We start from the raw sequence: 20500 nt of genomic DNA, 5'->3' as shown, positions 1-20500 counted from the left end.
CAAGTATAAATTTCGTATTTCATTGTGTTGACCCAGAGTCTATAATACTATATGAACCCTGATCCAGGATATAAATTGCCATCTACTTGCTCATGGATCGGTCTTCTTAGAGCCAGCCCATGACCTTCACTTGGGCCAAATATTTTTTTTCTTTATTAAAAGAGAAAAATAATGTACATAATTATATAATAGAATACAGATACACTCTGTCGCATCAACTCCCCACACAATTTAACAAAATAATGTTGTTTTAAGAGGCGCAGGACGCACAGTGCTATGTGCGCACGATATAACGAGTGTTAAAAGAGAAAAATAATATAGGAAGGGGCTGTAATGAAGTATAGTGAAGTTGGGGGCATTAAGGTTCAAACCAAAAAAAAAAAAAAAAAAAAAAAAAAAAAAGTCATCAATTAAAAGGGAGGCGCACGACTTTTAGTAAAGGAGTTGGTGGAGTTTTGATAGCGAAATCAAAATGAGAGGGCTAAGCTACCTCAAAGTGGCAGTTCAATATGTCTTTTTTGGCATTCCATTTCCGCTACGTGTAATGACTGCCACGCTTAATTACGGACCCCTCATTTTCCTTTTTTTATTAGTCGTGTTGTGGCTGTGTTACTCCGCACTTAGGTATATGTGAAAGGTTTTAATTTGCTCATTTCTATTCTTAATAATAAAGTGCCCTTTCCTCCCCCTTTGCACTTTATTTTGCGTGAAATTTCTCGCTCATTTCAATTTTTAAAATTGACGAAATTAAAAAAAAATTAAAAATATAATTTCTATTGTAACTGATGGATACTCCTAGAAGGGTACCTAATCAGGAGAGTAACTTGATAGTCAGGGTTCACAGTTTGACTACGTTATGGGAAGACGGGCGGACTTCAGTAGCCTGGCTCCCCCCGGTCAAGGCGTATGGTCCACTCAATCGACCCGATTGGACGAGCAGTGCAGCCAGCCAGTTGGAGTCCCGACTGGGTACTGTACTAGGTGGTTAAAGGGGATCTGACGATGATCTCTTCAATATTTGGCGCGAGATTTTCTTTTTCAACATTAAGAAAGAGGTATAGAAGTTTGGAAGCTTTAAGTTCAAATTTGTTAATTTCTTCTTTCTTTCCTTTCCAAAGACCATAAATCTTGTATAAATACCCTGTGAGGCACATTGTAACAAGTTTTGATTTAATTATTGTCAACACCCTTTCAATTAAGCGTGTATATATAATATCGCAATAATTTGCAAATAAAAAAATTACATAAAAATGTCTTGAAAAGTTGTTCATAATTAAATTGGATTGACCATTAAACAACTCATATTTGAAGCAAGTGTGATGAGCCTTTTGAGTTTGAAAGTCTTTTTTAATTATCATTAGTAATTATTATTATGAAATACATAGTTTAAGATATAATAATAATACCAACAAATCCAGGTTAACATATAGTATATGTTTGAATCCCAAATGTAAGGACCAGCCACAACTCCGGTGTAAATGAATAGAGGAGGTAAATCGTAAAATGTGTATTAAGTAGTCCATAGACTTCAAATGTTTGTACACTAATATCCACAATAATGTTAAATTCATATTTCTCTTGGTAATAAAATTCAGGTTAATAATTCTTAATTAAAATATTTTGATTCTATCAATGATTTTGAATTTGAAACAAATTTAAGAAGTTTTGATTAACCGAAACCGGATAAGTTATCATGATTGCAAGGTAATAGGTATATCCTTTCCCTCCAAAGGGGTTACTTGCAACAATGGTGAAAATTTGTGTTACCTTCATTCCCTCCTTCTCATATTTAAGAGGAAGAAGATGAAGATCCACTCTCATCTCTCGGTAGCCCAGAAGAAGAGGAAAAGAAGAGTTTACTTCAACTTCTCTTCATTTCCCACGGTTATCAATTCTTTCTTTCTTCCTAATTAACACTTTCTGCAACCGACCGGCCACCGTCCGCCATAGATTTCACCGATTCTGAGCACTCACTCGTCTTCTGTTATTGCTTCCTTGGTGCCAGAATCAAGCTAAGGAACTATGGTTTCCCCTTTCAAGAATCCTTCAATCTTGTTCCTTCTCTGTCTTCTTCTGCTGCAATCTTTCTCTCCTGCAAGTAAGTGCCGGAAAGCTGTCGCCTTTATCGTCTAAACGGGAGTTTTTAGTGTGATTTCGTTTCGGTTGACCCGTTTTCTCCGTGTTTCTGGATCAGGGTCGCAATCGTTTCTCGGTATTAACTACGGTATACTCGCCGACAACTTGCCGCCGCCGGCGCAGACGGTGAAGCTGCTGCAGTCGACCAGCATTCAGAAGGTGCGGCTGTACGGCGCCGACCCGGCGATAATAAAGGCAATGGCGGGCACCGACATCGGGATTGTGATTGGCGCCGTCAACGGTGACATCCCGAAGCTTGCGTCCGACCCGAACTTCGCCGGCCAGTGGGTTAGTTCTAATGTTCTGGCGTATCATCCGGCGAGTAAGATTATTGTCGTCACCGTCGGCAATGAAGTTATGAGCTTAGGGGATCAGGGCCTCATTTCGCAGCTCTTGCCGGCTATGCAGAATGTCCAAAACGCCCTCAATGCAGGTCTCTATTTTTCTTTCAATCTTTTATCATTATATTATGGTCATCATCATCATTTGTTATTATCATTATTATATGTGTCATGCATGTGCAAGAATGTTATTTTGAGCTGTTTTTATAGTAAACTATCCTCTAATTAAAATCATTGAATCTCTTATGAACCACCCGAGCTAAGTTGGTCAGACTATTGAATTCGTAACCATAAGGTTACAAGTTTGACTCTTAGTAGGAGCGGCCTAAGCTTGGATTTCTGGCTAGCCAGTCAGCTATAGACAAGCTAGGCTGATTTACCTTATTGTGGTCGAAATTTACCCAGTGCACACTCTCGATTAATGATGGTTGATTTACCTTATTGTGGTCTGATTTACCTTATTGTGGTCGAAATTTACCTAGGGCACACTCTCGATTAATGACGGTAGGTCGTCACTCAAAAATGAAAAAACACAACAATTTGGATGTTTCCTCTGCTGCCATAGACAAATGAAATGTTTTCACAAACAATCTAGTGAATTTGGTTAAAAAGTGTGGTTCTTTCACATGATTGTAGCAAAAGTTGGATAATTGTACCTAGAACTTGAAATTTTCAGCATCCCTTGGTGGGAAAATCAAGGTTTCAACGGTGCACTCAATGGCAGTGATGAGTCAGTCTGATCCACCCTCGTCGGGTGCATTTAACCCGGCTACTGGCGATACAATGAAGGCCTTATTGCAATTCCACAAGGAAAACGGCTCGCCCTTTATGATCAACCCGTACCCTTTCTTTGCATATCAGAGTGACCCGAGGCCTGAAACGTTGGCTTTCTGTCTCTTCCAACCCAATGCTGGACGGGTTGATGCAGGGAGTGGCATAAAATATATGAACATGTTCGATGCTCAGGTGAGTTAATTGGCTACCATTCATCTAATTGGTTTTCTGATCTCGCTATGATTGATTACTCGACGATTACATATACAGGTGGACGCTATTTATTCTGCCTTGAAGGCGATGGGATTCAAGGATGTAGAAATTGTGGTTGCTGAGACTGGTTGGCCTTATAAAGGCGATGCTAATGAAGCAGGCCCGAGTGTGGAAAACGCGAAAGCTTATAATGGGAACTTGATAAACCATCTCAAGTCGATGGCTGGAACCCCGCTAATGCCTGGGAAATCTGTTGATACATACATCTTTGCCCTGTATGATGAGGATTTGAAGCCCGGTGCAGGCTCGGAAAAGTGGTTCGGGATTTTCAAGCCTGATCTTTCCGCGACCTATGATGTTGGCCTTTCAAAGAGTGCTCAGTCTGCTCAGGTAATAACTAATTTAGCATTGATAGAGCATAGATTCTGCAGAAATTTTATGAAGTTTTTTTAGTACTACTGATTCTGTTACAATGCAGTATCTGTTCATAACTACTTTCTCAACCTACTGAAGCGCAAATAGTCAATACTGCCCCCACTGAGGCTTGAACCCATTTAGTTTATGATGTTGAATAACCATTTCTCGTTTTTTGTTCTTCCTGAATCTACTCGGTAGACTCCTGCAGCTGCTCCAGTGGCACAGGCAACTCCTGCTCCGACAACTCCTGTCGTTAATTCAGTGACACCGCCTACAACGCCCACGACTACAGGAGTGAATCCCGTCACACCTGCCACTCCAATTTATCAATCAGGTTTGTATACACCAAAACCAACCATTTCTTGATTATTATGCCACGCTATTCAACCTGGCAGTGCGTGTTTTGAACCAATTCTGTTATATCTATCTATCACTCGCCTCTTACAAAACGTATCTCCTTGTCGAACTGCTTGCAGGAAGCCTTGGAGGAAGCGGAACTGCGATTTCTTGTAGGCCACCATGCTCACTTCAACTTGTTCTTGTAAGTTTACTTAATTCCTAAGCTATATATGCACTTTTCTTGAACTGTGTTATGTGCTTTTTGACATTGTTGGTAATAATTGTCTTGAGGGCCAGACAAAAGAATTGGTAGTGCTGTGTCCATTAGATGCACAATCACCGATTTGTTGGTTTCTTTAAGGTTCTGCATCTTTATACTGTGTTTGACAATGATGTAATTGCTGATCAAGCAAAATCAATGTGTGTGCTTTCAGAAGATATCTATTTTGGTCGGACAGTTGGTTTGGTAACCATAAGGGGTTCCAAGTTTAACTTCCCGTGGGAGCTGTTTATTGCACTTCTTGGTTTAGTAAGTTAGTTATGGACAAACTAGGTTGGTTTACCTCCTTGTGTTTACCGGTTAGGGTCACAAGGCGAATTTCACCTAGGAAGAGATCTATTTTACTGTTTTGACTTTTTATCAGAGAGAGAGAGAGTCGTTAGGCATATTTGATAACTGTATGTATATGAGTTCTTGGTCAGGTCCTCTCAAGTAACAGTCTAACTCTGCAGGTGTGACCGGAATTGAATCCGGATTAGTCTTAGGTGAAAATATCAAATTCCATATGCAAAATATTGTTTTCCATTTCATAATGTTATGTGTTTGTGTTGTAGGTTACAATGGCTGCATTTATCCTGGTGAAGGCATAGTAGTGTTGTATGTTTATTTTCTCTACCAAGAATCGTGTAGTTCAATTCCGAAAACGTATTAAGGTTTTATATAGTTCAGTCTTTTTTCTTTTTTTCTTTTTAAAATGTAACAATAGAATGTATATGTAATTATATCATTCTCTTTTTGTATTTTCATTCCTGTATTAGAAATAGAAATGTGCTTTGTTTTCTTAAACTTTTATTCTTATATTTTAAAGAAGATTCAATTTTTTAGGTGCTTTGGTTGAACGATGAGGTCAAATAGTCGGCTCTTGTTATCTTGCATATATTAAAGAACTCATATTTAGTAAGATCAATTAGATTAAATCTAATTGTGTTAGCTAAGTGTATATGCTATTGAGCATATAATATTAATGTGCATTAGATTTAGTCCCACGGATATGGAAACAATAACTTATTGATATTTCTAATTAAATTCATATTATTCACTCAAAAACTTCAAATCTCACTGAAATTAATCAAATTATAGATTAATAATTTGGATTATTGACCGAATCAACCGAAGACGAAAGACATGCAGGAGGTGTTATGCATCCTTTCCCTCCGGCGGTGGGATATGTGGAATGGTGTGTATGTTACCTTCTTCATCCACTGAACTCCATCATTCCCATATATAAGAGGAAGAGGATCCATTCTCCATAAACCACCCAAAAAAAAAAAAATAATAATAATAATAATAATAATGCAATTTGAGTTTCTTCATTTAATTTCCCGGCCACGCTTTCTTTAATTTTCGTTCGTTCTTTCTTCAATTCCCGACACTTTCCGCTCGCTTCAAGACTGCCGGCGGCTTCTGATTACTGGCATTATATTGCCGGAAACTATGGTTTCCCTTTTCAAGAAGCGTTCGATCTTGTTCCTTCTCTGTCTTGTGCTGCAGTCTTTGGGTTCTGCGAGTAAGCTAGTCTCAGATTCGGAGTTTGAATTGTTTCAATTCGTTTCTGTTTTTGACCGTTTTGGTGTTTCAGGATCGCAATCTTATATCGGGGTTAACTATGGCACTTTCGCCGACAACTTGCCGACGCCGGCGCAGACGGCGAAGCTGCTGCAGTCGACCAGCATTGGGAAGGTGAGGCTGTACGCCGCCGACCCGGCGATCATAAAGGCGTTGGCAAATACCGGCATCGGCATTGTACTCGGCATCGGCAACGGCGACATCCCCAAGCTTGCCTCCGACCGCAAATTCGCCACCCAGTGGGTTCAGTCCAACGTTCTCGCTTATTATCCGGCCAGCAAGATCGTCGTCGTCACCGTCGGTAATGAAGTTATGAGCTTCGATCCCGATGTGGTTTCGCAACTCTTGCCCGCAATGCAAAACGTCCAAGACGCCCTCAATTCAGGTCTCTTTTCATCTTTCAACACTACTAGAAATTATGAAATTTCCGACCACTTGAAAGTGGAAAGGATTGTTCCGACCACTTTTGGTATCCGGAAAAACCTTTGTTGCTATTTCCGACCACTTTTTGGTATAACTTGATTTAAGATAGTGATTGGAAATTTCATAATTTCAAATAGTGCAATCTTTCTCATTATCTGCCATGGATGAATGCATGGATTCTGACCTGGCCGGCCGTGAAATTTCAGCGTCCGTTGGAGGGAAGATAAAGGTGTCAACAGTGCACGCAATGGAAGTGATGGGTCAGTCTGAGCCACCGTCGGCGGGTGCATTCAAATCTGAGGTCGCGGATACCATGAAAGCCTTATTGAAATTCCACCAGAAAAACGGCTCTCCCTTCATGATCAACCCATACCCTTTCTTTGCATATCAGGGTGATCCCAACAGGCCTGGAAATCTGGAGTTCTGCACCTTCCAACCCAATTCCGGCCGATATGATAACAACACTCATATAACATATATGAACATGTTTGATGCTCAGGTGAGTTAAATTAACCCTCCTTTGCTGGCTAAGATCACAAGACAGGATTTACCAAACTGGGAAATGGTAATGATTATATATATATATATATATATATATATATATATATATATATATATATATATATATATGTGTGTGTGTGTGTGTGTGTGTGTGTGTGTGTATAGGTGGATGCTGTTTATTCTGCGTTGAAGGCTTTGGGATTCAAGGATGTAGAGATTGTGGTTGCGGAGACTGGTTGGGCTCATGATGGGGGAGAAAAGGAAGCGGGTGCCAGCGTGGAGAATGCGAAAGCGTATAACGGTAACTTGATAAGCTATCTCCGGTCGATGAAGGGGACGCCGTTGATGCCTGGGAAACCTGTTGAAACATACATCTTTGCTCTGTATGATGAGAATATGAAGCCCGGGGCAGGGTCAGAAAAGTCGTTTGGGCTCTTCAAGCCTGATCGAACCGCCAACTATGATGCTGGCCTTTCAAAGAGTGGTCGTGGAAGTGCTCCGGGGCCACGCAGGGCGCCTGGCAAGACTCCTGCAGGTGCTCCGGCGGCACACAGAACTTCTCCCAAAGCTGCTCCGGGGACACGCCGGACTCATCCGGTGGCACGCGGGCCTGCAGCAGCTCCGGGGGCACCCGGGGCTTCTTATGCAACAACTCCTGCCGGTAATCCGGTGACATCAACGGGGCCCGGTGCTGCGGGCGGGAACCCGGCCGCTCCAACCGGTCAATCAGGTTGGTATATTTCTGATTACAGATTTACAGGCCAATCTTGATATGATTATATATGCCGGAGGTCTGGGTATGAAGGGTAGTCTTAAACTGCTTGCAGGAGGAAGCGTTGGAAGTGGGACTGCAAAATCTTGTAGGCCACCGCACTCGCTCCCACTTGCACTTGTGAGTTTAATCCTACGCTATATATTAGGCTATTTTTATGTGACGGATTCTGATAAACTATTTTTTTCTATGTGGGTCTCAATACAAGTGTCTACATCAAAATTCACCCCTTTGAACTGTTCTTTGTGACATTGTTTTGCATGTATTTGTGTTGTAGGTGGTAATGGCTGCATTCATCCTGGTGAATAAGGCACATGAGGAGGAAGACAAATTGCTATAGTGGGTATGGAAGCAAGGGTCATTGAATATAGGTTTTAATCTATGTTGCTAAATATGTGTCTAATTATATATATCAGAACAACTCAGCCGAGTTGGTTATACAGTTAACTGGATAATCACAATATTTTGATTAGATATGAAAGCTAACTATTGACTTTTTCAATGTGTTTTGTTTTTTGTAGGTGCATGGACACTTAGTAATAATTACAAAGTGGGTTGTCAAGTGGTCAACTCCTCTTCATTGTCGTGCTTCTACACTCTTGATTGGATTGAATCAGAGTTAGTCTTGGAGGATACCAAAAACAAGAATTGATTGATATCTATGCATACTAATAAAGCGGCGAGCTCGGTTTGCACTTGAGATATTCAGTCTTTTTCCGATGAAAGTGATTGGACTATCGGCTTTCATAGTCCTGCCTTATTGTTTATATATCCCCATTGCTATAGTGACCAGAGTTACTGTGTATAAACTTCTTTGTCACACTTCACATGGGTCATTATTATAATAAATTTACTATTACTCCTTATTGTTTTATTTTATATTGATATTGATTGATATTGATATATTAATCTATTTAACTAATCAAATATCCTATATATCACAAAAATATCAATAAAAATAATTAAAAAAAAAAAAAAAAAACTTACCTCCTCCTAAGCCTGAAGAGGATTCATAAAATTCCATATATAATCAGCCAAGTTGAGAAATCTGAATTATCTACTTCAAAAAATATATATATATATCATTTTAAAATATATATATATATGAGACAATCATGTACGGAGTAATTATTTTCAGGTAATACAAATAATTTTCAATTTTGCTTACCTTGGAACAAATGTAGCAAATTCTGACCATTCACTCAAAATATCTTATCTTCTTTTAAGTTTACTGCCAAGTTCAAATGGCACCGTGCAGTGTTTGGTTTACATCTTTTTCTCTGCTGAAACGAAAAATGCTTCTTCAGTGTTCTGTCTCAGCAGCACTCTGTTCAGTGTCCCTCGCGAAGAGTTCTTCTTCTCTTTCATCTCCAAACCAATCATCGCTCCTTAAATTCCATACTTCTCACCGCGAAAACCTCCGATACCTCACGTCCCTCGGCATCGTCAAGCCAGAAGTGAAATCGCACAGAAATCCGTCTCCGGAAAGCCTACAGCAAGTCTTATGCACCGTAAATTCCTTGAAATCCAGAGGGTTGTCGGAGCCTGATATCGCTAGAATCGCTCAGGTTTGCACTAGAATCTTCTCTCTTGACTTTAGCCCTCCTGATATCCAACCGGTGTTTGACTTTCTAAACGACGACTTGGCTGCATCGGGCGATGAGTCGCGTCATTTGGTGATGCGGTGCCCTTACCTTCTGGAATCCAATGTGGAATTCTGTCTGAAACCGACGCTTGCGTACCTGAGACAACTAGGGCTGGAAAAGTTGAACTTGCCGACTACTCTGAATGCTCACCTTTTGAATACTCGACTGAAGAAATTGCAGGAAATCCTCTGGTTCCTGCAGGATGCTGGGTTGTCGCGCGATGAATCAGCTAAGATTTGTTGCAGATTTCCAGCCATATTTGGGTATGGTATTGACAGTAATTTGAGGCCGAAATTTAGTTATTTGGTTAGGGATATGAAGAGGGATGTTGGAGAACTGCTAGACTTCCCTCAATACTTCGCTTTCAGTCTGAGAAAGCGCATAATCCCCAGGCATTTGTATTTGAAGCAAAAAAATGTCAAAATTTCGTTAAAGAGAATGCTACTTTGGAGTGATGAAAGATTTTATACAAAATGGATGAAAGTTCAGTAGCTCTTGGTATAATTTCTCAATTTTGTTGTGGCTTTCTTCCATCATAACATTTTTTACGAGTTCATTTCACTTCGGTGTAGAACACTAGAACTTGATGATAATACGATACTATTTAAACCAAAATAAAAATAAAAAAATAAAGTGAATTATTAATACGAAACATGAAAACAGCTACCAAAGGGTGATCTAAAGAAATACGAAAACACATTTTAACTAGCATGTTTCATTGTGTCTATAATCCCGCCGGGGGAGGGGGAGAGTAAATTGATTACAAAATTTAGAATGAGTACAATGAAAATGCCCAATTAGGCAAACTTCCTTAGAAACAACTTTCAGATATATATATATAATGTACTCAAGACATCTACAGCATTCAACAAAAGTACTAAAAAGTGAATCTCAACGGCAAGCCAAAGTCTGAACAGCACCTGCTGGCTCGAAAAAAGCCCATTTTAACTTTTAACTGTCCACCTTTCCCTCTAACAAAACTAACCACTTGCAACAATTTCGTGAATAGCATCGCTGACAGATGCATCCTCAGATCTAACGGCCAACTTCATGGCAACCTCTTTCTGCCCATCAATTCCAAATGCTAACCTAACAAGCACCTTTATATTGCCTATGTACACACCAGATAGTAAACAAGCATGTGATCTTGAATTACTTGGGACAGCTTCCGTGCCCTGACAAGAAAATGTGCACAGTAGTGAAGTTAGATGAAGAAGCAAATGCAAGAAGTTGCGGTGAACTTAACCAGCAAATATTGCACATCGTTAAAATCATTTGTAATTGGAAAGGATGGAATTCTTTATACTAAAGTTGTTCAATTTTTTCAATTATTTGAAGATAGGTTGCCTTGATACTCATAATAGCCTTCACATGCCATGAAAATACATAGAAACACTGCTAAAATTTAGAAAGAAAGCTTGTTTTGAAAAACATAAACAATGAAAGGGAGACTAACCTCACAGGGTTGCATGCCAAGGAGATTAATGACTGCATTCACAGCCTCAGCCAAGCTTTCCCTAGGGCCAAGACCATATTCATCTACACGCTCGCTATCTGGGCCCAAGCTTTCCCAGGCATTCCTAAAATTGGAGACGCCAACTTTAAGTATATAGTCTGCAGCAACCACGTCAAGGTCCTCTAGCTGGTATTCATCTTCCACGCCATCTTCCTCAGCTTCACCAGTCGACGGATCAACCTAGTTAAAACAGCCAGAAATAAGTATTATTGGAAATGGGAAATAATTAATTTTTTAAAGGGCAAAGTGTCAAAACCACATAGCTTAATGCCAGATTGCCAGGTATCCTTTCAAATCTACAGACAGAAGGGATATTCTGGAATTTTGGCATGCATGTTGCACACAATACTTTAGATCCAAAGTGCCTTCACTAATTCCAATTATGAACCACATAAGAAACAAAATTTGAAAAATAGAACAGGCTTTACCTCTTTAACAATGAACCTCAATGTATTAGAGAATTTCCCAACCGCAGGGACTCCTTCTGGTTTCTCAAATGCCACAAATGTCTGCCCTGGGGTGTCATATGGAAGGGACTTAAGAGGTTTAGAAGCCACTTCAGAAAATTCCTCAGCCTCAGAAGCATCCACAATGACAGTGACCTGGCAACCACCAATCAAGAATTTAGAGAAATACACAAGTTGAGGTGAAATATGAATGAAGCGATTCACAATGTCATTACATTCTCTAACAATTGCTCAGGAATTGTATTTTTGCAATTGTACTGAAACACAACATGGCTATCAAATATGTGCTTCACCACATTGACTGCATATTCTGTCTCAGCTTCTGTAAGCTCCACAGGTGGTGATGACTGACAACAAAAATAAATGAGTACTCAGCAATTATAATAATGTAATAGCAATGCCAATACAAGGAAATGGAATCAGCAGAACCTTGAAAAGCTTCCCATAGCTAGAAAACTGTGGTATAGATGAAAGCAATTTTTCATATGCATCAATAGTTGAAGTGGGACCAGCAGGAGGAGCAGCCAAACCAGTGGGCTTTTTGCCCTGTGCTTTCTTCTCTGCAGTGGGTTGAGATTTAACCTCCCTTGGAACAGAATTGATATCAAAAGGCTCTTCTGAGGGGGCCTGCAGCAGTTTAAAGCAAATAAATCAAATGGTGCATTGGCAGGTATAGAATGTAAAGCACAAGCAGAGAGAAATACTTACATAGTTCTTCAAACTTGTTTCTAAGTTTACTATCGGGATGCCAAGTGGTCCAAATAAGAATTCCTTCACCTCTTCCTCAGTTTCAACAACTGCCCCATCACCTCCTATGGTATTCAAGTAAAGTGTTGCCCTATCGCGAACCTGCAAGCAGATCACCACGACAAAAGAAGAGGATGATAAATTATATGATAAACTAAGGTGTTTTACAGCTTTGGATGTTTCTCACTTTCTCTACCTATTGAAGAGTTAAAACCAAAACAATACCTGTGGCAAGAGAAAACTATTCATCTGTAAAATTGCATGCAATAAAAAAAAGCATACACGTGGATTGGGTTTGACAATGAGAAAAACAAATATAATAGCAGACAGAGACTGACCTCATCGTCATTGTCAAATAAGCATCGTTTCAACAGCACAAAGATGCGAGGCTGCAGCAAAATTAGTTGATAGTTTTAGCCATGGTGATACTTATATTCACAACATTGTTAAAAACTAGACTGACCATACCTTCAATGAGTCAACAATGGCTCCAAATTTTGCTAGAGTACTGACAGCACTCGCTCGAACTGTTGCATTTTCAAGTATGACTCGATTATATATGTATCGTATGTATTTACTTGGATCTGAAGTCTTTGGTCCTTCATTTCCAAGAAAGTGCAATATCTGAAATTATACAGAAGACTATAAGCATCACAAATCCATTTGAAAGACAAGGTAAGATGCATCAACAGCAACACAAAAATATACACTGGAGATGAGAAAAACCAACCTGAGTGGAAAGATATGTAAATTCACAATCCTCAATAAATTCACATAAATGAAGCAGCCCACTTTCTTTAGCATCAGGAATCTCGCTTATGAGGATCACAATTGAATCAACAATAGCTTTCTTATACTCAAATCCACCTTCTTCCCTCAAAATATTGCTTAAGAAATTCATCCTATTGGTGAAAGATAAGAAGTTTATTATACACACACAAGTATTTAAGTGGAAAAAATGTAGAACTATGAACTCATTGAACATAAGCAAAATGTTTTACTCAATTTGATATACATGTACATAAATCTACAAGTTCTAGAGAAGTCAAGAATTACTTACAGAGATCTGTACTTGAGGGGGAACTTCAAACACAAGGACCTGATGGCTTCCACCACAACAATCTTAAACTCATCAGCAATGTCAGACATAAAATTTGTGATTTGCTTCATTAAACGATCAATGCTTGACTCATTTCCAGTTTTAAGGAGAGTTGTGATTGCAAGAGTTGCTATACTTCTGTTTTGATCAGAGATCAAGCTCTCCATGTCAATATTACAGTTTGTCACAGCCATTGGATGTGTCATTGCCACCTGCAGGTAGGTAAATATGTTTTCTTTTAAAGGCTAAGAGTGAAAACCTACGGCACCAAAATTCCAACATTACAAGAAACCAACAAAACATGTTCTAGTAAGACCTTATTCAAAGTGCGAACGGCAGCAAATCGAAGAACTGGTTTTGAAGAACTTAAAAAGAGCTGTAGCACGGTAATTGCTGGAGTTAATTCCCGACTCGTCACGCCACTCAACTCCGTAATTGCTCTAGCAGCTTCTAAAATAACCATCTCAGCTTTGTGACGGAGACAACCCTCTAAGTAGTCATAAAATGGTCGATCACCCACTTGATTCACTCCAGATTCTCTAATGACCTGAACCATAGATGTGATGCAACATTCATCACATATCCAAAAACAGTGAATCTGGAGCGATGAATGCAGATTACAACAATAACATCCTCCAAAAGCAAGATTCATAGAGAAGTTGGCACCTGGCTAGTATAGCGAATCAGAAGGCATTGAGCCAGCGGTGAACGAACAGTCCCCCTTGTCAAGCTGGTAACTAGTTTGTTAACAGCTAAGCGGTCATTTTGCCTTATCTGTGATTGAAAATATGGTTTTTAATGCATGTCATATCATATGAAATTATGAAAACCCATTTAAAAAGCAGGTCATCCTGCTAAAAGAATAGTTAGCCAACCTGGTGCAGTAGTGCAAGTGCATGGAACTGTACAAGGGCAGCCCTTGATTGAACAGCTTCTTGTACCTCATTGCTCCATCTCTTTACAATTTCTGGGTTTGTCTGCCAAACGAATCAATAAGAACATAATTTTAAAGTGTGTAACACCAAATGGAAAGAGGGGAATAGTTCCTTCCACTGCTAATTCTACCTGAAGCAAATGGATTCCACTAACAAGGGCAGCACTGGCAACAACAGGATTTTTGTCAACAATAGCTTGCTTCAAGTATCTCTCGATTTGAGTTAGAAGGGTTCCATCAGTGATTCGACAAAGTACACGAATGGCATTTGCCCGATACATGTCAGTTCTACTATTCATGTCCTTCATCAATGAGCTTGTGACTATGATAACCTTTTATGCCAGAAGAAGTAACATGTCACTTCCATTCTTGCAGAGATCATAAAATCTTTCAGAAACAAGAAGGAAATCAATTTCAAATTTTTAATCTAACCTCATCAGCAGATGGAGAAAGCTCCTTAATTATCAAATAAACCATTCTCCGAAGACCAATATCTTTTGATTGGAAAAGCTTCGTCACAGCAAAAAACACTTCTGTAGCTTCAACCTATAGATTAATTTCAAAAGAAAATGAAAAATATTCCTCATCAGTCAGGGGCAATGTTGTCCAAAAAAAACCAATAGATTAGGGTAAGAGCAATTTACACCAATATTTTGCTAGACTGTCATAAAATTTAAAACTTATTTGATTAGTAAAAGTGTCAAATGGACTTATTTACTCAAAAACTATGTAGCAACAGAAAGCGGGCGGGAAAATAAAGGTATCATTGAAAATGAAAATTCAAGCATGTCTGTTTTGTTTTTCCTCATCTATTAATGAATATTTAAACGGGAACTGACCTTTGTAAATGTCTCACCCTGGTTCAGAAGATACAGAAGCTTTGTAATAACCTAAAAGAAAATAAAATAAACAAGAGCAAAATGAAATAAGTTTCTGGAACATAAGCTGAAATAAAGCAGGAAATAGCAATTCGACAGCAACATGCTAATCACACCTGTGAACATCTCCTTGCATCCAACTGAGGATCATTGAAAACTCTGGCTTCCTGTAGAACTGCACCCTTCTCAATCCCCATAAACGGAGAGTAATCCACTGCATTATGATAATACACACACATCATTACTCAGGAGACCATCCCTATCTAACAATCCAGCTCTCAATTCTAATCTACAGTACATAGCACATAGATCTACACCAAATCATTCTTCCATAAGATTCTACCGACAAATCAAACATTAAACCAGGCCAGTTTTACTAATTCTGATATCATAGTTCCTCGTACTAAACACAAATCATAAGCAAACGTATAAGAGCTTACGTTCTAACTACCAAATTCACATTGCTGAGAAATCAGCTTAAATATACTCAGCATAAGTATCATCGCAATTCATTTCAGCTCATAAACAGAGCATAATGCAGATCTGATGAGATTGAAACGCAAATTGCAGAACACAATCAGATCAATTAGAAACAAAAGCTCCAAATAAACAGAAGAAGGCAGTGCAAATTACGGATTGATACATTAAAAAAATCAAAGTGATAAAGTGATTTAGGGAGACTATACTTTCGTCATCGCGATCGTCATCCTTCTTCACGAGTGTTTGAGCCATTTTGAGGCGCGACGAACTGCAGATATGTTGAAGATTAAATGGAAGCGAATTCGAGATCTCTCTCTAACGAAAGCACTCAAAAGAGTGGAGTGGATCCCAGATCTCTTATCTCTGAACGTAAAAAGTACGATTTTGCGATCCCGGAGCTGGGGATTAAGCCGCTGCGGGGCGATGAAATGACAGGAAGAAATCGGGTCTGGTGTGAGCTCAACTTCAAGTTGTTACTTGTTACGTAGTACCCCGTCTAACATGAAAATTGGATTTTGGCCCCCCTAAACCTGTAAAATAATACAAAAGTGTATATATTTTTTAACTATTTTATGCTAAGGTCCGTTTAGAAATCAGAAAAATGATTTCTCATTTTTTAGAAAACGTTTTCCTTTTTAGTGTTTTGTTGTATTGATAAACTGTTTTAGTGTATTTGGTTTATTTTCTGTAAAATTAGTAGAATTACATAATTAAACATTTTAAATACTTTTTTAGAATATAAAAATATTGATAGTAATATTAAAAATAATATTATTTATCAAAAACAAAATTAAAAAAAATTGGTTTCTAGCGAAAACCATAACAGCCTGAAGCCGAAAATCATAAGTTTGGTTTTTGCCGGAAACCATGTCTTGGTGTGTAGTGGAAAATGACTTCTCCAAAATTAGTACATTTTTCCCGTTAACGAAAAATATTTTTCGTTGACTGAATTTTTCAATTGCATCCAAACACTGAAAATCCATAAAGTTTTCAAACACAGCTTAAAGTTGAGATTGAACATTTAAATATTTTATCCAAATATTACAAATTTATGTTTTTTAATCACAATATTTTATACATACAAGTTTTTTATTGTTTTGCTTTCCAATAATATTTCAATTTTGACTTACAACAATGTCATTATTAATATATCATAACTTATTTGTTATTGATCACCGTTTACAACTAATCATAATTTATAATGTGTTTGAGTAAGTAAAATAATCTTAATATTACAAAGTTCTTACAATTTTTAATCAATATTATCATATGTATAAGGAGATTGCATATTTATAGTTTATATGAGTGTAGATATTGATAGCATAATTTGAATTGATAAATAAACATTTGTGTTTACACTACAAGGAGTGGTAAATATGAGATAATATAAATGGTATGAATTTATTACTAATCTAGTATGACCAAGTTTTATAAAGTTTAATACAAAATGACCAAGAAGAGTGTTGAGATATAATAATGTGACAATTTCAACTATACTCAATAATAAATGAGTGCAAGATATAAGATAAGTGATGATAAGAAGATGAAGATGTCCCAAAGTGCACCATGGAGCGCCTAATGTGCTAAATTCAGATAACATGTGTCATGATAGGTTGATAACACTTTAAAAGTTGATTAATGCATAACTCTTTGATTTTTATTTTTATTTTTTATTTGTTGGTGAGAATGCATAACTCTTTGATTGATTAATGCAAATATGCAATTGGTCTATCAAAAAATGTGACAATGCATTTAAACAACTACAGGGCCTAGCCATGTGCGGTCAGGACGACGGCACAGGACCTCCAAATTTTGGGGTGGCTAATTTTTTATTTTATTTTATATATAATTCATCATTTTTATACTCAGTAAATTTTTTTTTTTTTTAATTCATTTGTCTTAATTGTAATTAAAAACAAATTTTTACAAAGAATTAACAAGCAAAATTTTGATGAATAATTTTATATTTAAATATAAAAAATGTCACTTTTAAATTAAAATTTGAATTGAATTTTTATGTGTTATATTTCGATTAAAAAAAATCATTACATTTTTTATTTTAGTCATAGAATATAATAAGTCAAAATTTATATGGACTTCAACTCAATTACCTTAGCTATATAAATTTTATAGATTAGACTTCTATTTTTATATTTCATAAGTATTACTGTCTTGAATTATGTTTCTTACATTTATAAATAGAGATCTATCGGTATCATAACTATCATTATAGTGGTCGAAATCTAAAAGTTTTTTTTTTTTAATCTATTTCCCTATGTTATTGTCTTTCTATTATTGTCTTTATCTTTTGCGTTTTATTCTAATATATATGTAGAATGTATATCGAAAGTCACACACAAAAAAAAAAAAAGTCCAAATTAAACAATTAGACATGACCTTTTTTTTTTTTTTTTTTAAATGAAACTGCATTGAACAACTATGATACAACATGGATCACTAGTGTTGCAATCATATGTCTCTTAACCTATTTGTTGCAAACCAAGTTGAGTTAACCAACACTTTTATCGCCTATACCACCTCAAATCGTCACTTTATCATGTACATGAATACAAAAATTTTGGTATATTGTTTACATTTTTATATTATTTTTTCAGATGAAGTGTTGTTTTAAATTTATAAATTTTTGTTTTATATCAAGTATTAATCTATTCAATTATATAACATTGCATACAGTGAAAAAGTAGTCTTATTGTTTCATGTGTATTTATAAACAAAGTTGTCAAGATGGCCGAGTTGGTCTAAGGCGCCAGTTTCAGGTACTAGTCCGAAAGGGCATGGGTTTAAATTCCATTCTTGACAAAAGTATGATGTTTATTTTGACCAAATTTATTTGACAGGCACCATTGATGTTGGCAGCAGAGGTCAACTGGATGTGAGGGCAGTGTTAAACACTGTATATGGTACCATTTTGGGTGGCTGTATGCCTATATGTCCAATTCCCATGACCAGTTGACCACCATTTTGGGTGGCTGTCCAATATCCCATGACCACCATAACTACAATGAGCTTCTTTTATCTTTTATCATATATGATATATGTTAGGCAAAGTCTAATTCAAACTTTAGTTACAAATATTGTTGTCCATTAAAAATAATGATACATAATTTCGATGTAAATGAAAATCGAATATTGTTTGCATTTTTGGATGTCATGACTCATTATTTTATACATATTACTGAATTTGTCATTATCTAATTAGTTTTGTTAGATTCGCTAGCTCCCATTGCACTAACTACTCATACAATGTTAAATATATGAATATTGGATCTCAATAATGTACATTATTCTTATCAACTCTCACATTCATAGTGATGCCATAACCATCCAGTTTGTCATTGGCACAAAGTCAACTTGAGAAACCATTACTATATCTTATCAACTTCATCCCAGGAAATGATTAACTCCATGTTCCATCACTGAAAAGTAGACCCTCACATTTTATATTTATTTGATTTTAGTTATATCCATATTTATTCACATAAGGTCACAACTTGATCGGTTACTCGAAAAGAGTGGCCTAGTGGGTAGTTAATTAAAGATTTTATGAATCACAAGTTTAATTAATTATTGACAACACTTTCTCGATCAGTCAAACACATTGCATATGGTTTGTCTTTGTCGGCTATTACATAGAAACATCGTTTCTCTTGCCATCCAAAAAACTTGATAGGTTCGTTGAATCCCCATCTTTAAATCTCCAAGCCAGCTATCCGGCTGTCACACCCAATAGAGGTGCCTACAATTCAGCAAGGGGATTAATTACTGTGTCCGACGGTGGAAACCCTTGACTACACACAAAAAAAAAAATCAAATTAAAAGGTGTACTTGTGTCATATTACACGTAGGATAACCTCATTAAGTTAACAGGATTGAAGTGAAAAAATATATATTAAGGATTGGAAAAAGGACACTTTTATTCCATATAGTTATAACCATCATTGCTTGAGTAATTTAAAATGAGATATTGAAAAGGAAAGATAAGCTTTGCTTGGTCATAAAATAGCTTAATTATCACATAAATAATTACTTAGTTACAGTCTTACAGTGACTTACAGACCACAATTATTTTAAACCAGGAATAAAAATTCTAAACTAATATAATAATATGGATATAATTCTAAACTTTCTTACTTCTCTTGTGGTTTACAAGTTATTGTACAAGAATATAATTTACTCTGTATATACTATCGACTAGTTGATTTCCTCGTCAAAATAATAATAATTGTAGTTGACAATAGCATACATGCATGAGAGCTAAAAAATGATATGTCTATTATCTACGTTTTCTTCTGCTGAACATCCTTGGCAACAACCTCGTGTTTCTTGGGATAAACATCAACATGGCTGTGATATATAATAAGATTAGGTTTGGTATCGAAATCTCTGATAAATCTATCATTCGGAGACGACGATGACGATGATGGGTCTTGATTTATGAGCAGAAGGTCCGTGATTGCTTTCGGCATGGGATCACCGTTCATCATCGCGTCCCAATACTCTCCTGGATCTCTTCTTGCTTCAGCCGCAAAAAACCCAGTCTGAAACACCAATCAAATGAAAGAATAAATAACTAAACCAAAAACATGGTCTACTAATAAGCGGGGGAATGAAAAACTAGAGAAAAAAAGAAAGAAGAATTCATTTATTTACACGTATCTTAACGCTTGGAAATTAAAACAGAGAATAAAGAACAGAAAATTAGAGAATTACCGAAACGAGGAAGGCGAAGAGGATGAAAGGTGAGAGGGTCTTCATAGTTGTATGCAAAGTTCATCAACTATACAAGGAGATTAGTGATCTAGTGGGGTTGCTATTTATAGAATGGTAGATGAGGAGAGGACAACAACACTTGTTATAGTTATTATACAATAATATATAGTATAATACATGTTTTGTGGCTCAACATTAGTTTAATAATAATCCTTGTTTTGTGGCTATCAACTCATTCAT

The 20500-nt window shown here is 37.0% G+C and overlaps 5 protein-coding genes across 5 annotated transcripts; 3 read left to right on the top strand and 2 right to left on the bottom strand.

Moving 5' to 3' along the window:
* Positions 1-1737: 1737 nt before the first annotated feature.
* Positions 1738-5322, top strand: LOC109165471 (glucan endo-1,3-beta-D-glucosidase-like). Its single transcript, XM_019314250.1, has 7 exons — positions 1738-2098; positions 2195-2569; positions 3154-3443; positions 3522-3854; positions 4080-4215; positions 4358-4422; positions 5055-5322. Exons 1-7 carry the CDS (start codon positions 2023-2025, stop codon positions 5088-5090), a joined length of 1311 nt encoding a protein of 436 aa, XP_019169795.1. The 5' UTR covers positions 1738-2022; the 3' UTR covers positions 5091-5322.
* Positions 5323-5920: 598 nt separating this feature from the next.
* LOC109165470 (glucan endo-1,3-beta-glucosidase 7-like) lies at positions 5921-8628 on the top strand. Its single transcript, XM_019314249.1, has 7 exons — positions 5921-6007; positions 6080-6451; positions 6696-6988; positions 7156-7720; positions 7818-7882; positions 8040-8133; positions 8284-8628. Exons 1-6 carry the CDS (start codon positions 5935-5937, stop codon positions 8100-8102), a joined length of 1431 nt encoding a protein of 476 aa, XP_019169794.1. The 5' UTR covers positions 5921-5934; the 3' UTR covers positions 8103-8133; positions 8284-8628.
* A 378-nt stretch (positions 8629-9006) lies between these two features.
* On the top strand, positions 9007-9900 carry LOC109164861 (transcription termination factor MTEF1, chloroplastic). The gene has a single exon (XM_019313406.1). The coding sequence runs from the start codon at positions 9007-9009 to the stop codon at positions 9898-9900; it is 894 nt and encodes a 297-aa protein (XP_019168951.1).
* A 187-nt stretch (positions 9901-10087) lies between these two features.
* Positions 10088-15987, bottom strand: LOC109165469 (coatomer subunit gamma-2). Its single transcript, XM_019314248.1, has 18 exons — positions 15736-15987; positions 15166-15263; positions 15011-15061; positions 14604-14717; positions 14303-14503; positions 14113-14214; positions 13904-14011; positions 13554-13784; positions 13199-13449; positions 12869-13040; positions 12607-12762; positions 12477-12527; positions 12100-12240; positions 11821-12018; positions 11607-11738; positions 11353-11526; positions 10865-11104; positions 10088-10583 (listed from the first exon to the last, which is right to left on the bottom strand). Exons 1-18 carry the CDS (start codon positions 15779-15781, stop codon positions 10389-10391), a joined length of 2661 nt encoding a protein of 886 aa, XP_019169793.1. The 5' UTR covers positions 15782-15987; the 3' UTR covers positions 10088-10388.
* Positions 15988-19533: 3546 nt separating this feature from the next.
* LOC109165249 lies at positions 19534-20442 on the bottom strand. Its single transcript, XM_019313935.1, has 2 exons — positions 20261-20442; positions 19534-20088 (listed from the first exon to the last, which is right to left on the bottom strand). Exons 1-2 carry the CDS (start codon positions 20303-20305, stop codon positions 19828-19830), a joined length of 306 nt encoding a protein of 101 aa, XP_019169480.1. The 5' UTR covers positions 20306-20442; the 3' UTR covers positions 19534-19827.
* Between the last annotated feature and the right edge of the window lie 58 nt (positions 20443-20500).

This window comes from Ipomoea nil, unplaced genomic scaffold, assembly GCF_001879475.1.
Source record: "Ipomoea nil cultivar Tokyo-kokei standard unplaced genomic scaffold, Asagao_1.1 scaffold3069, whole genome shotgun sequence".
Classification (NCBI taxonomy): Eukaryota; Viridiplantae; Streptophyta; class Magnoliopsida; order Solanales; family Convolvulaceae; genus Ipomoea; species Ipomoea nil.
This window is presented reverse-complemented; position numbering and strand designations above follow the sequence as displayed.

Bases quoted from the DNA above. Each gene is read 5' to 3' on its own strand.
- LOC109165471 (XM_019314250.1), top strand. From the start codon at position 2,023: ATGGTTTCCCCTTTCAAGAATCCTTCAATCTTGTTCCTTCTCTGTCTT. The intron at 3,444-3,521 runs GTGAGTTAATTG...TTACATATACAG, and splicing joins TGAACATGTTCGATGCTCAG to GTGGACGCTATTTATTCTGC. The intron at 3,855-4,079 runs GTAATAACTAAT...TCTACTCGGTAG, and splicing joins AGAGTGCTCAGTCTGCTCAG to ACTCCTGCAGCTGCTCCAGT.
- LOC109165470 (XM_019314249.1), top strand. From the start codon at position 5,935: ATGGTTTCCCTTTTCAAGAAGCGTTCGATCTTGTTCCTTCTCTGTCTT. The intron at 6,989-7,155 runs GTGAGTTAAATT...GTGTGTGTATAG, and splicing joins TGAACATGTTTGATGCTCAG to GTGGATGCTGTTTATTCTGC. The intron at 7,721-7,817 runs GTTGGTATATTT...AACTGCTTGCAG, and splicing joins CGCTCCAACCGGTCAATCAG to GAGGAAGCGTTGGAAGTGGG.
- LOC109164861 (XM_019313406.1), top strand. From the start codon at position 9,007: ATGGCACCGTGCAGTGTTTGGTTTACATCTTTTTCTCTGCTGAAACGA.
- LOC109165469 (XM_019314248.1), bottom strand. From the start codon at position 15,781: ATGGCTCAAACACTCGTGAAGAAGGATGACGATCGCGATGACGAAA. The intron at 12,241-12,476 runs GTCAGTCTCTGT...ATCTGCTTGCAG, and splicing joins TATTTGACAATGACGATGAG to GTTCGCGATAGGGCAACACT. The intron at 10,584-10,864 runs GTTAGTCTCCCT...TTTTCTTGTCAG, and splicing joins TTGGCATGCAACCCTGTGAG to GGCACGGAAGCTGTCCCAAG.
- LOC109165249 (XM_019313935.1), bottom strand. From the start codon at position 20,305: ATGAAGACCCTCTCACCTTTCATCCTCTTCGCCTTCCTCGTTTCG. The intron at 20,089-20,260 runs GTAATTCTCTAA...TTGGTGTTTCAG, and splicing joins TCTTCGCCTTCCTCGTTTCG to ACTGGGTTTTTTGCGGCTGA.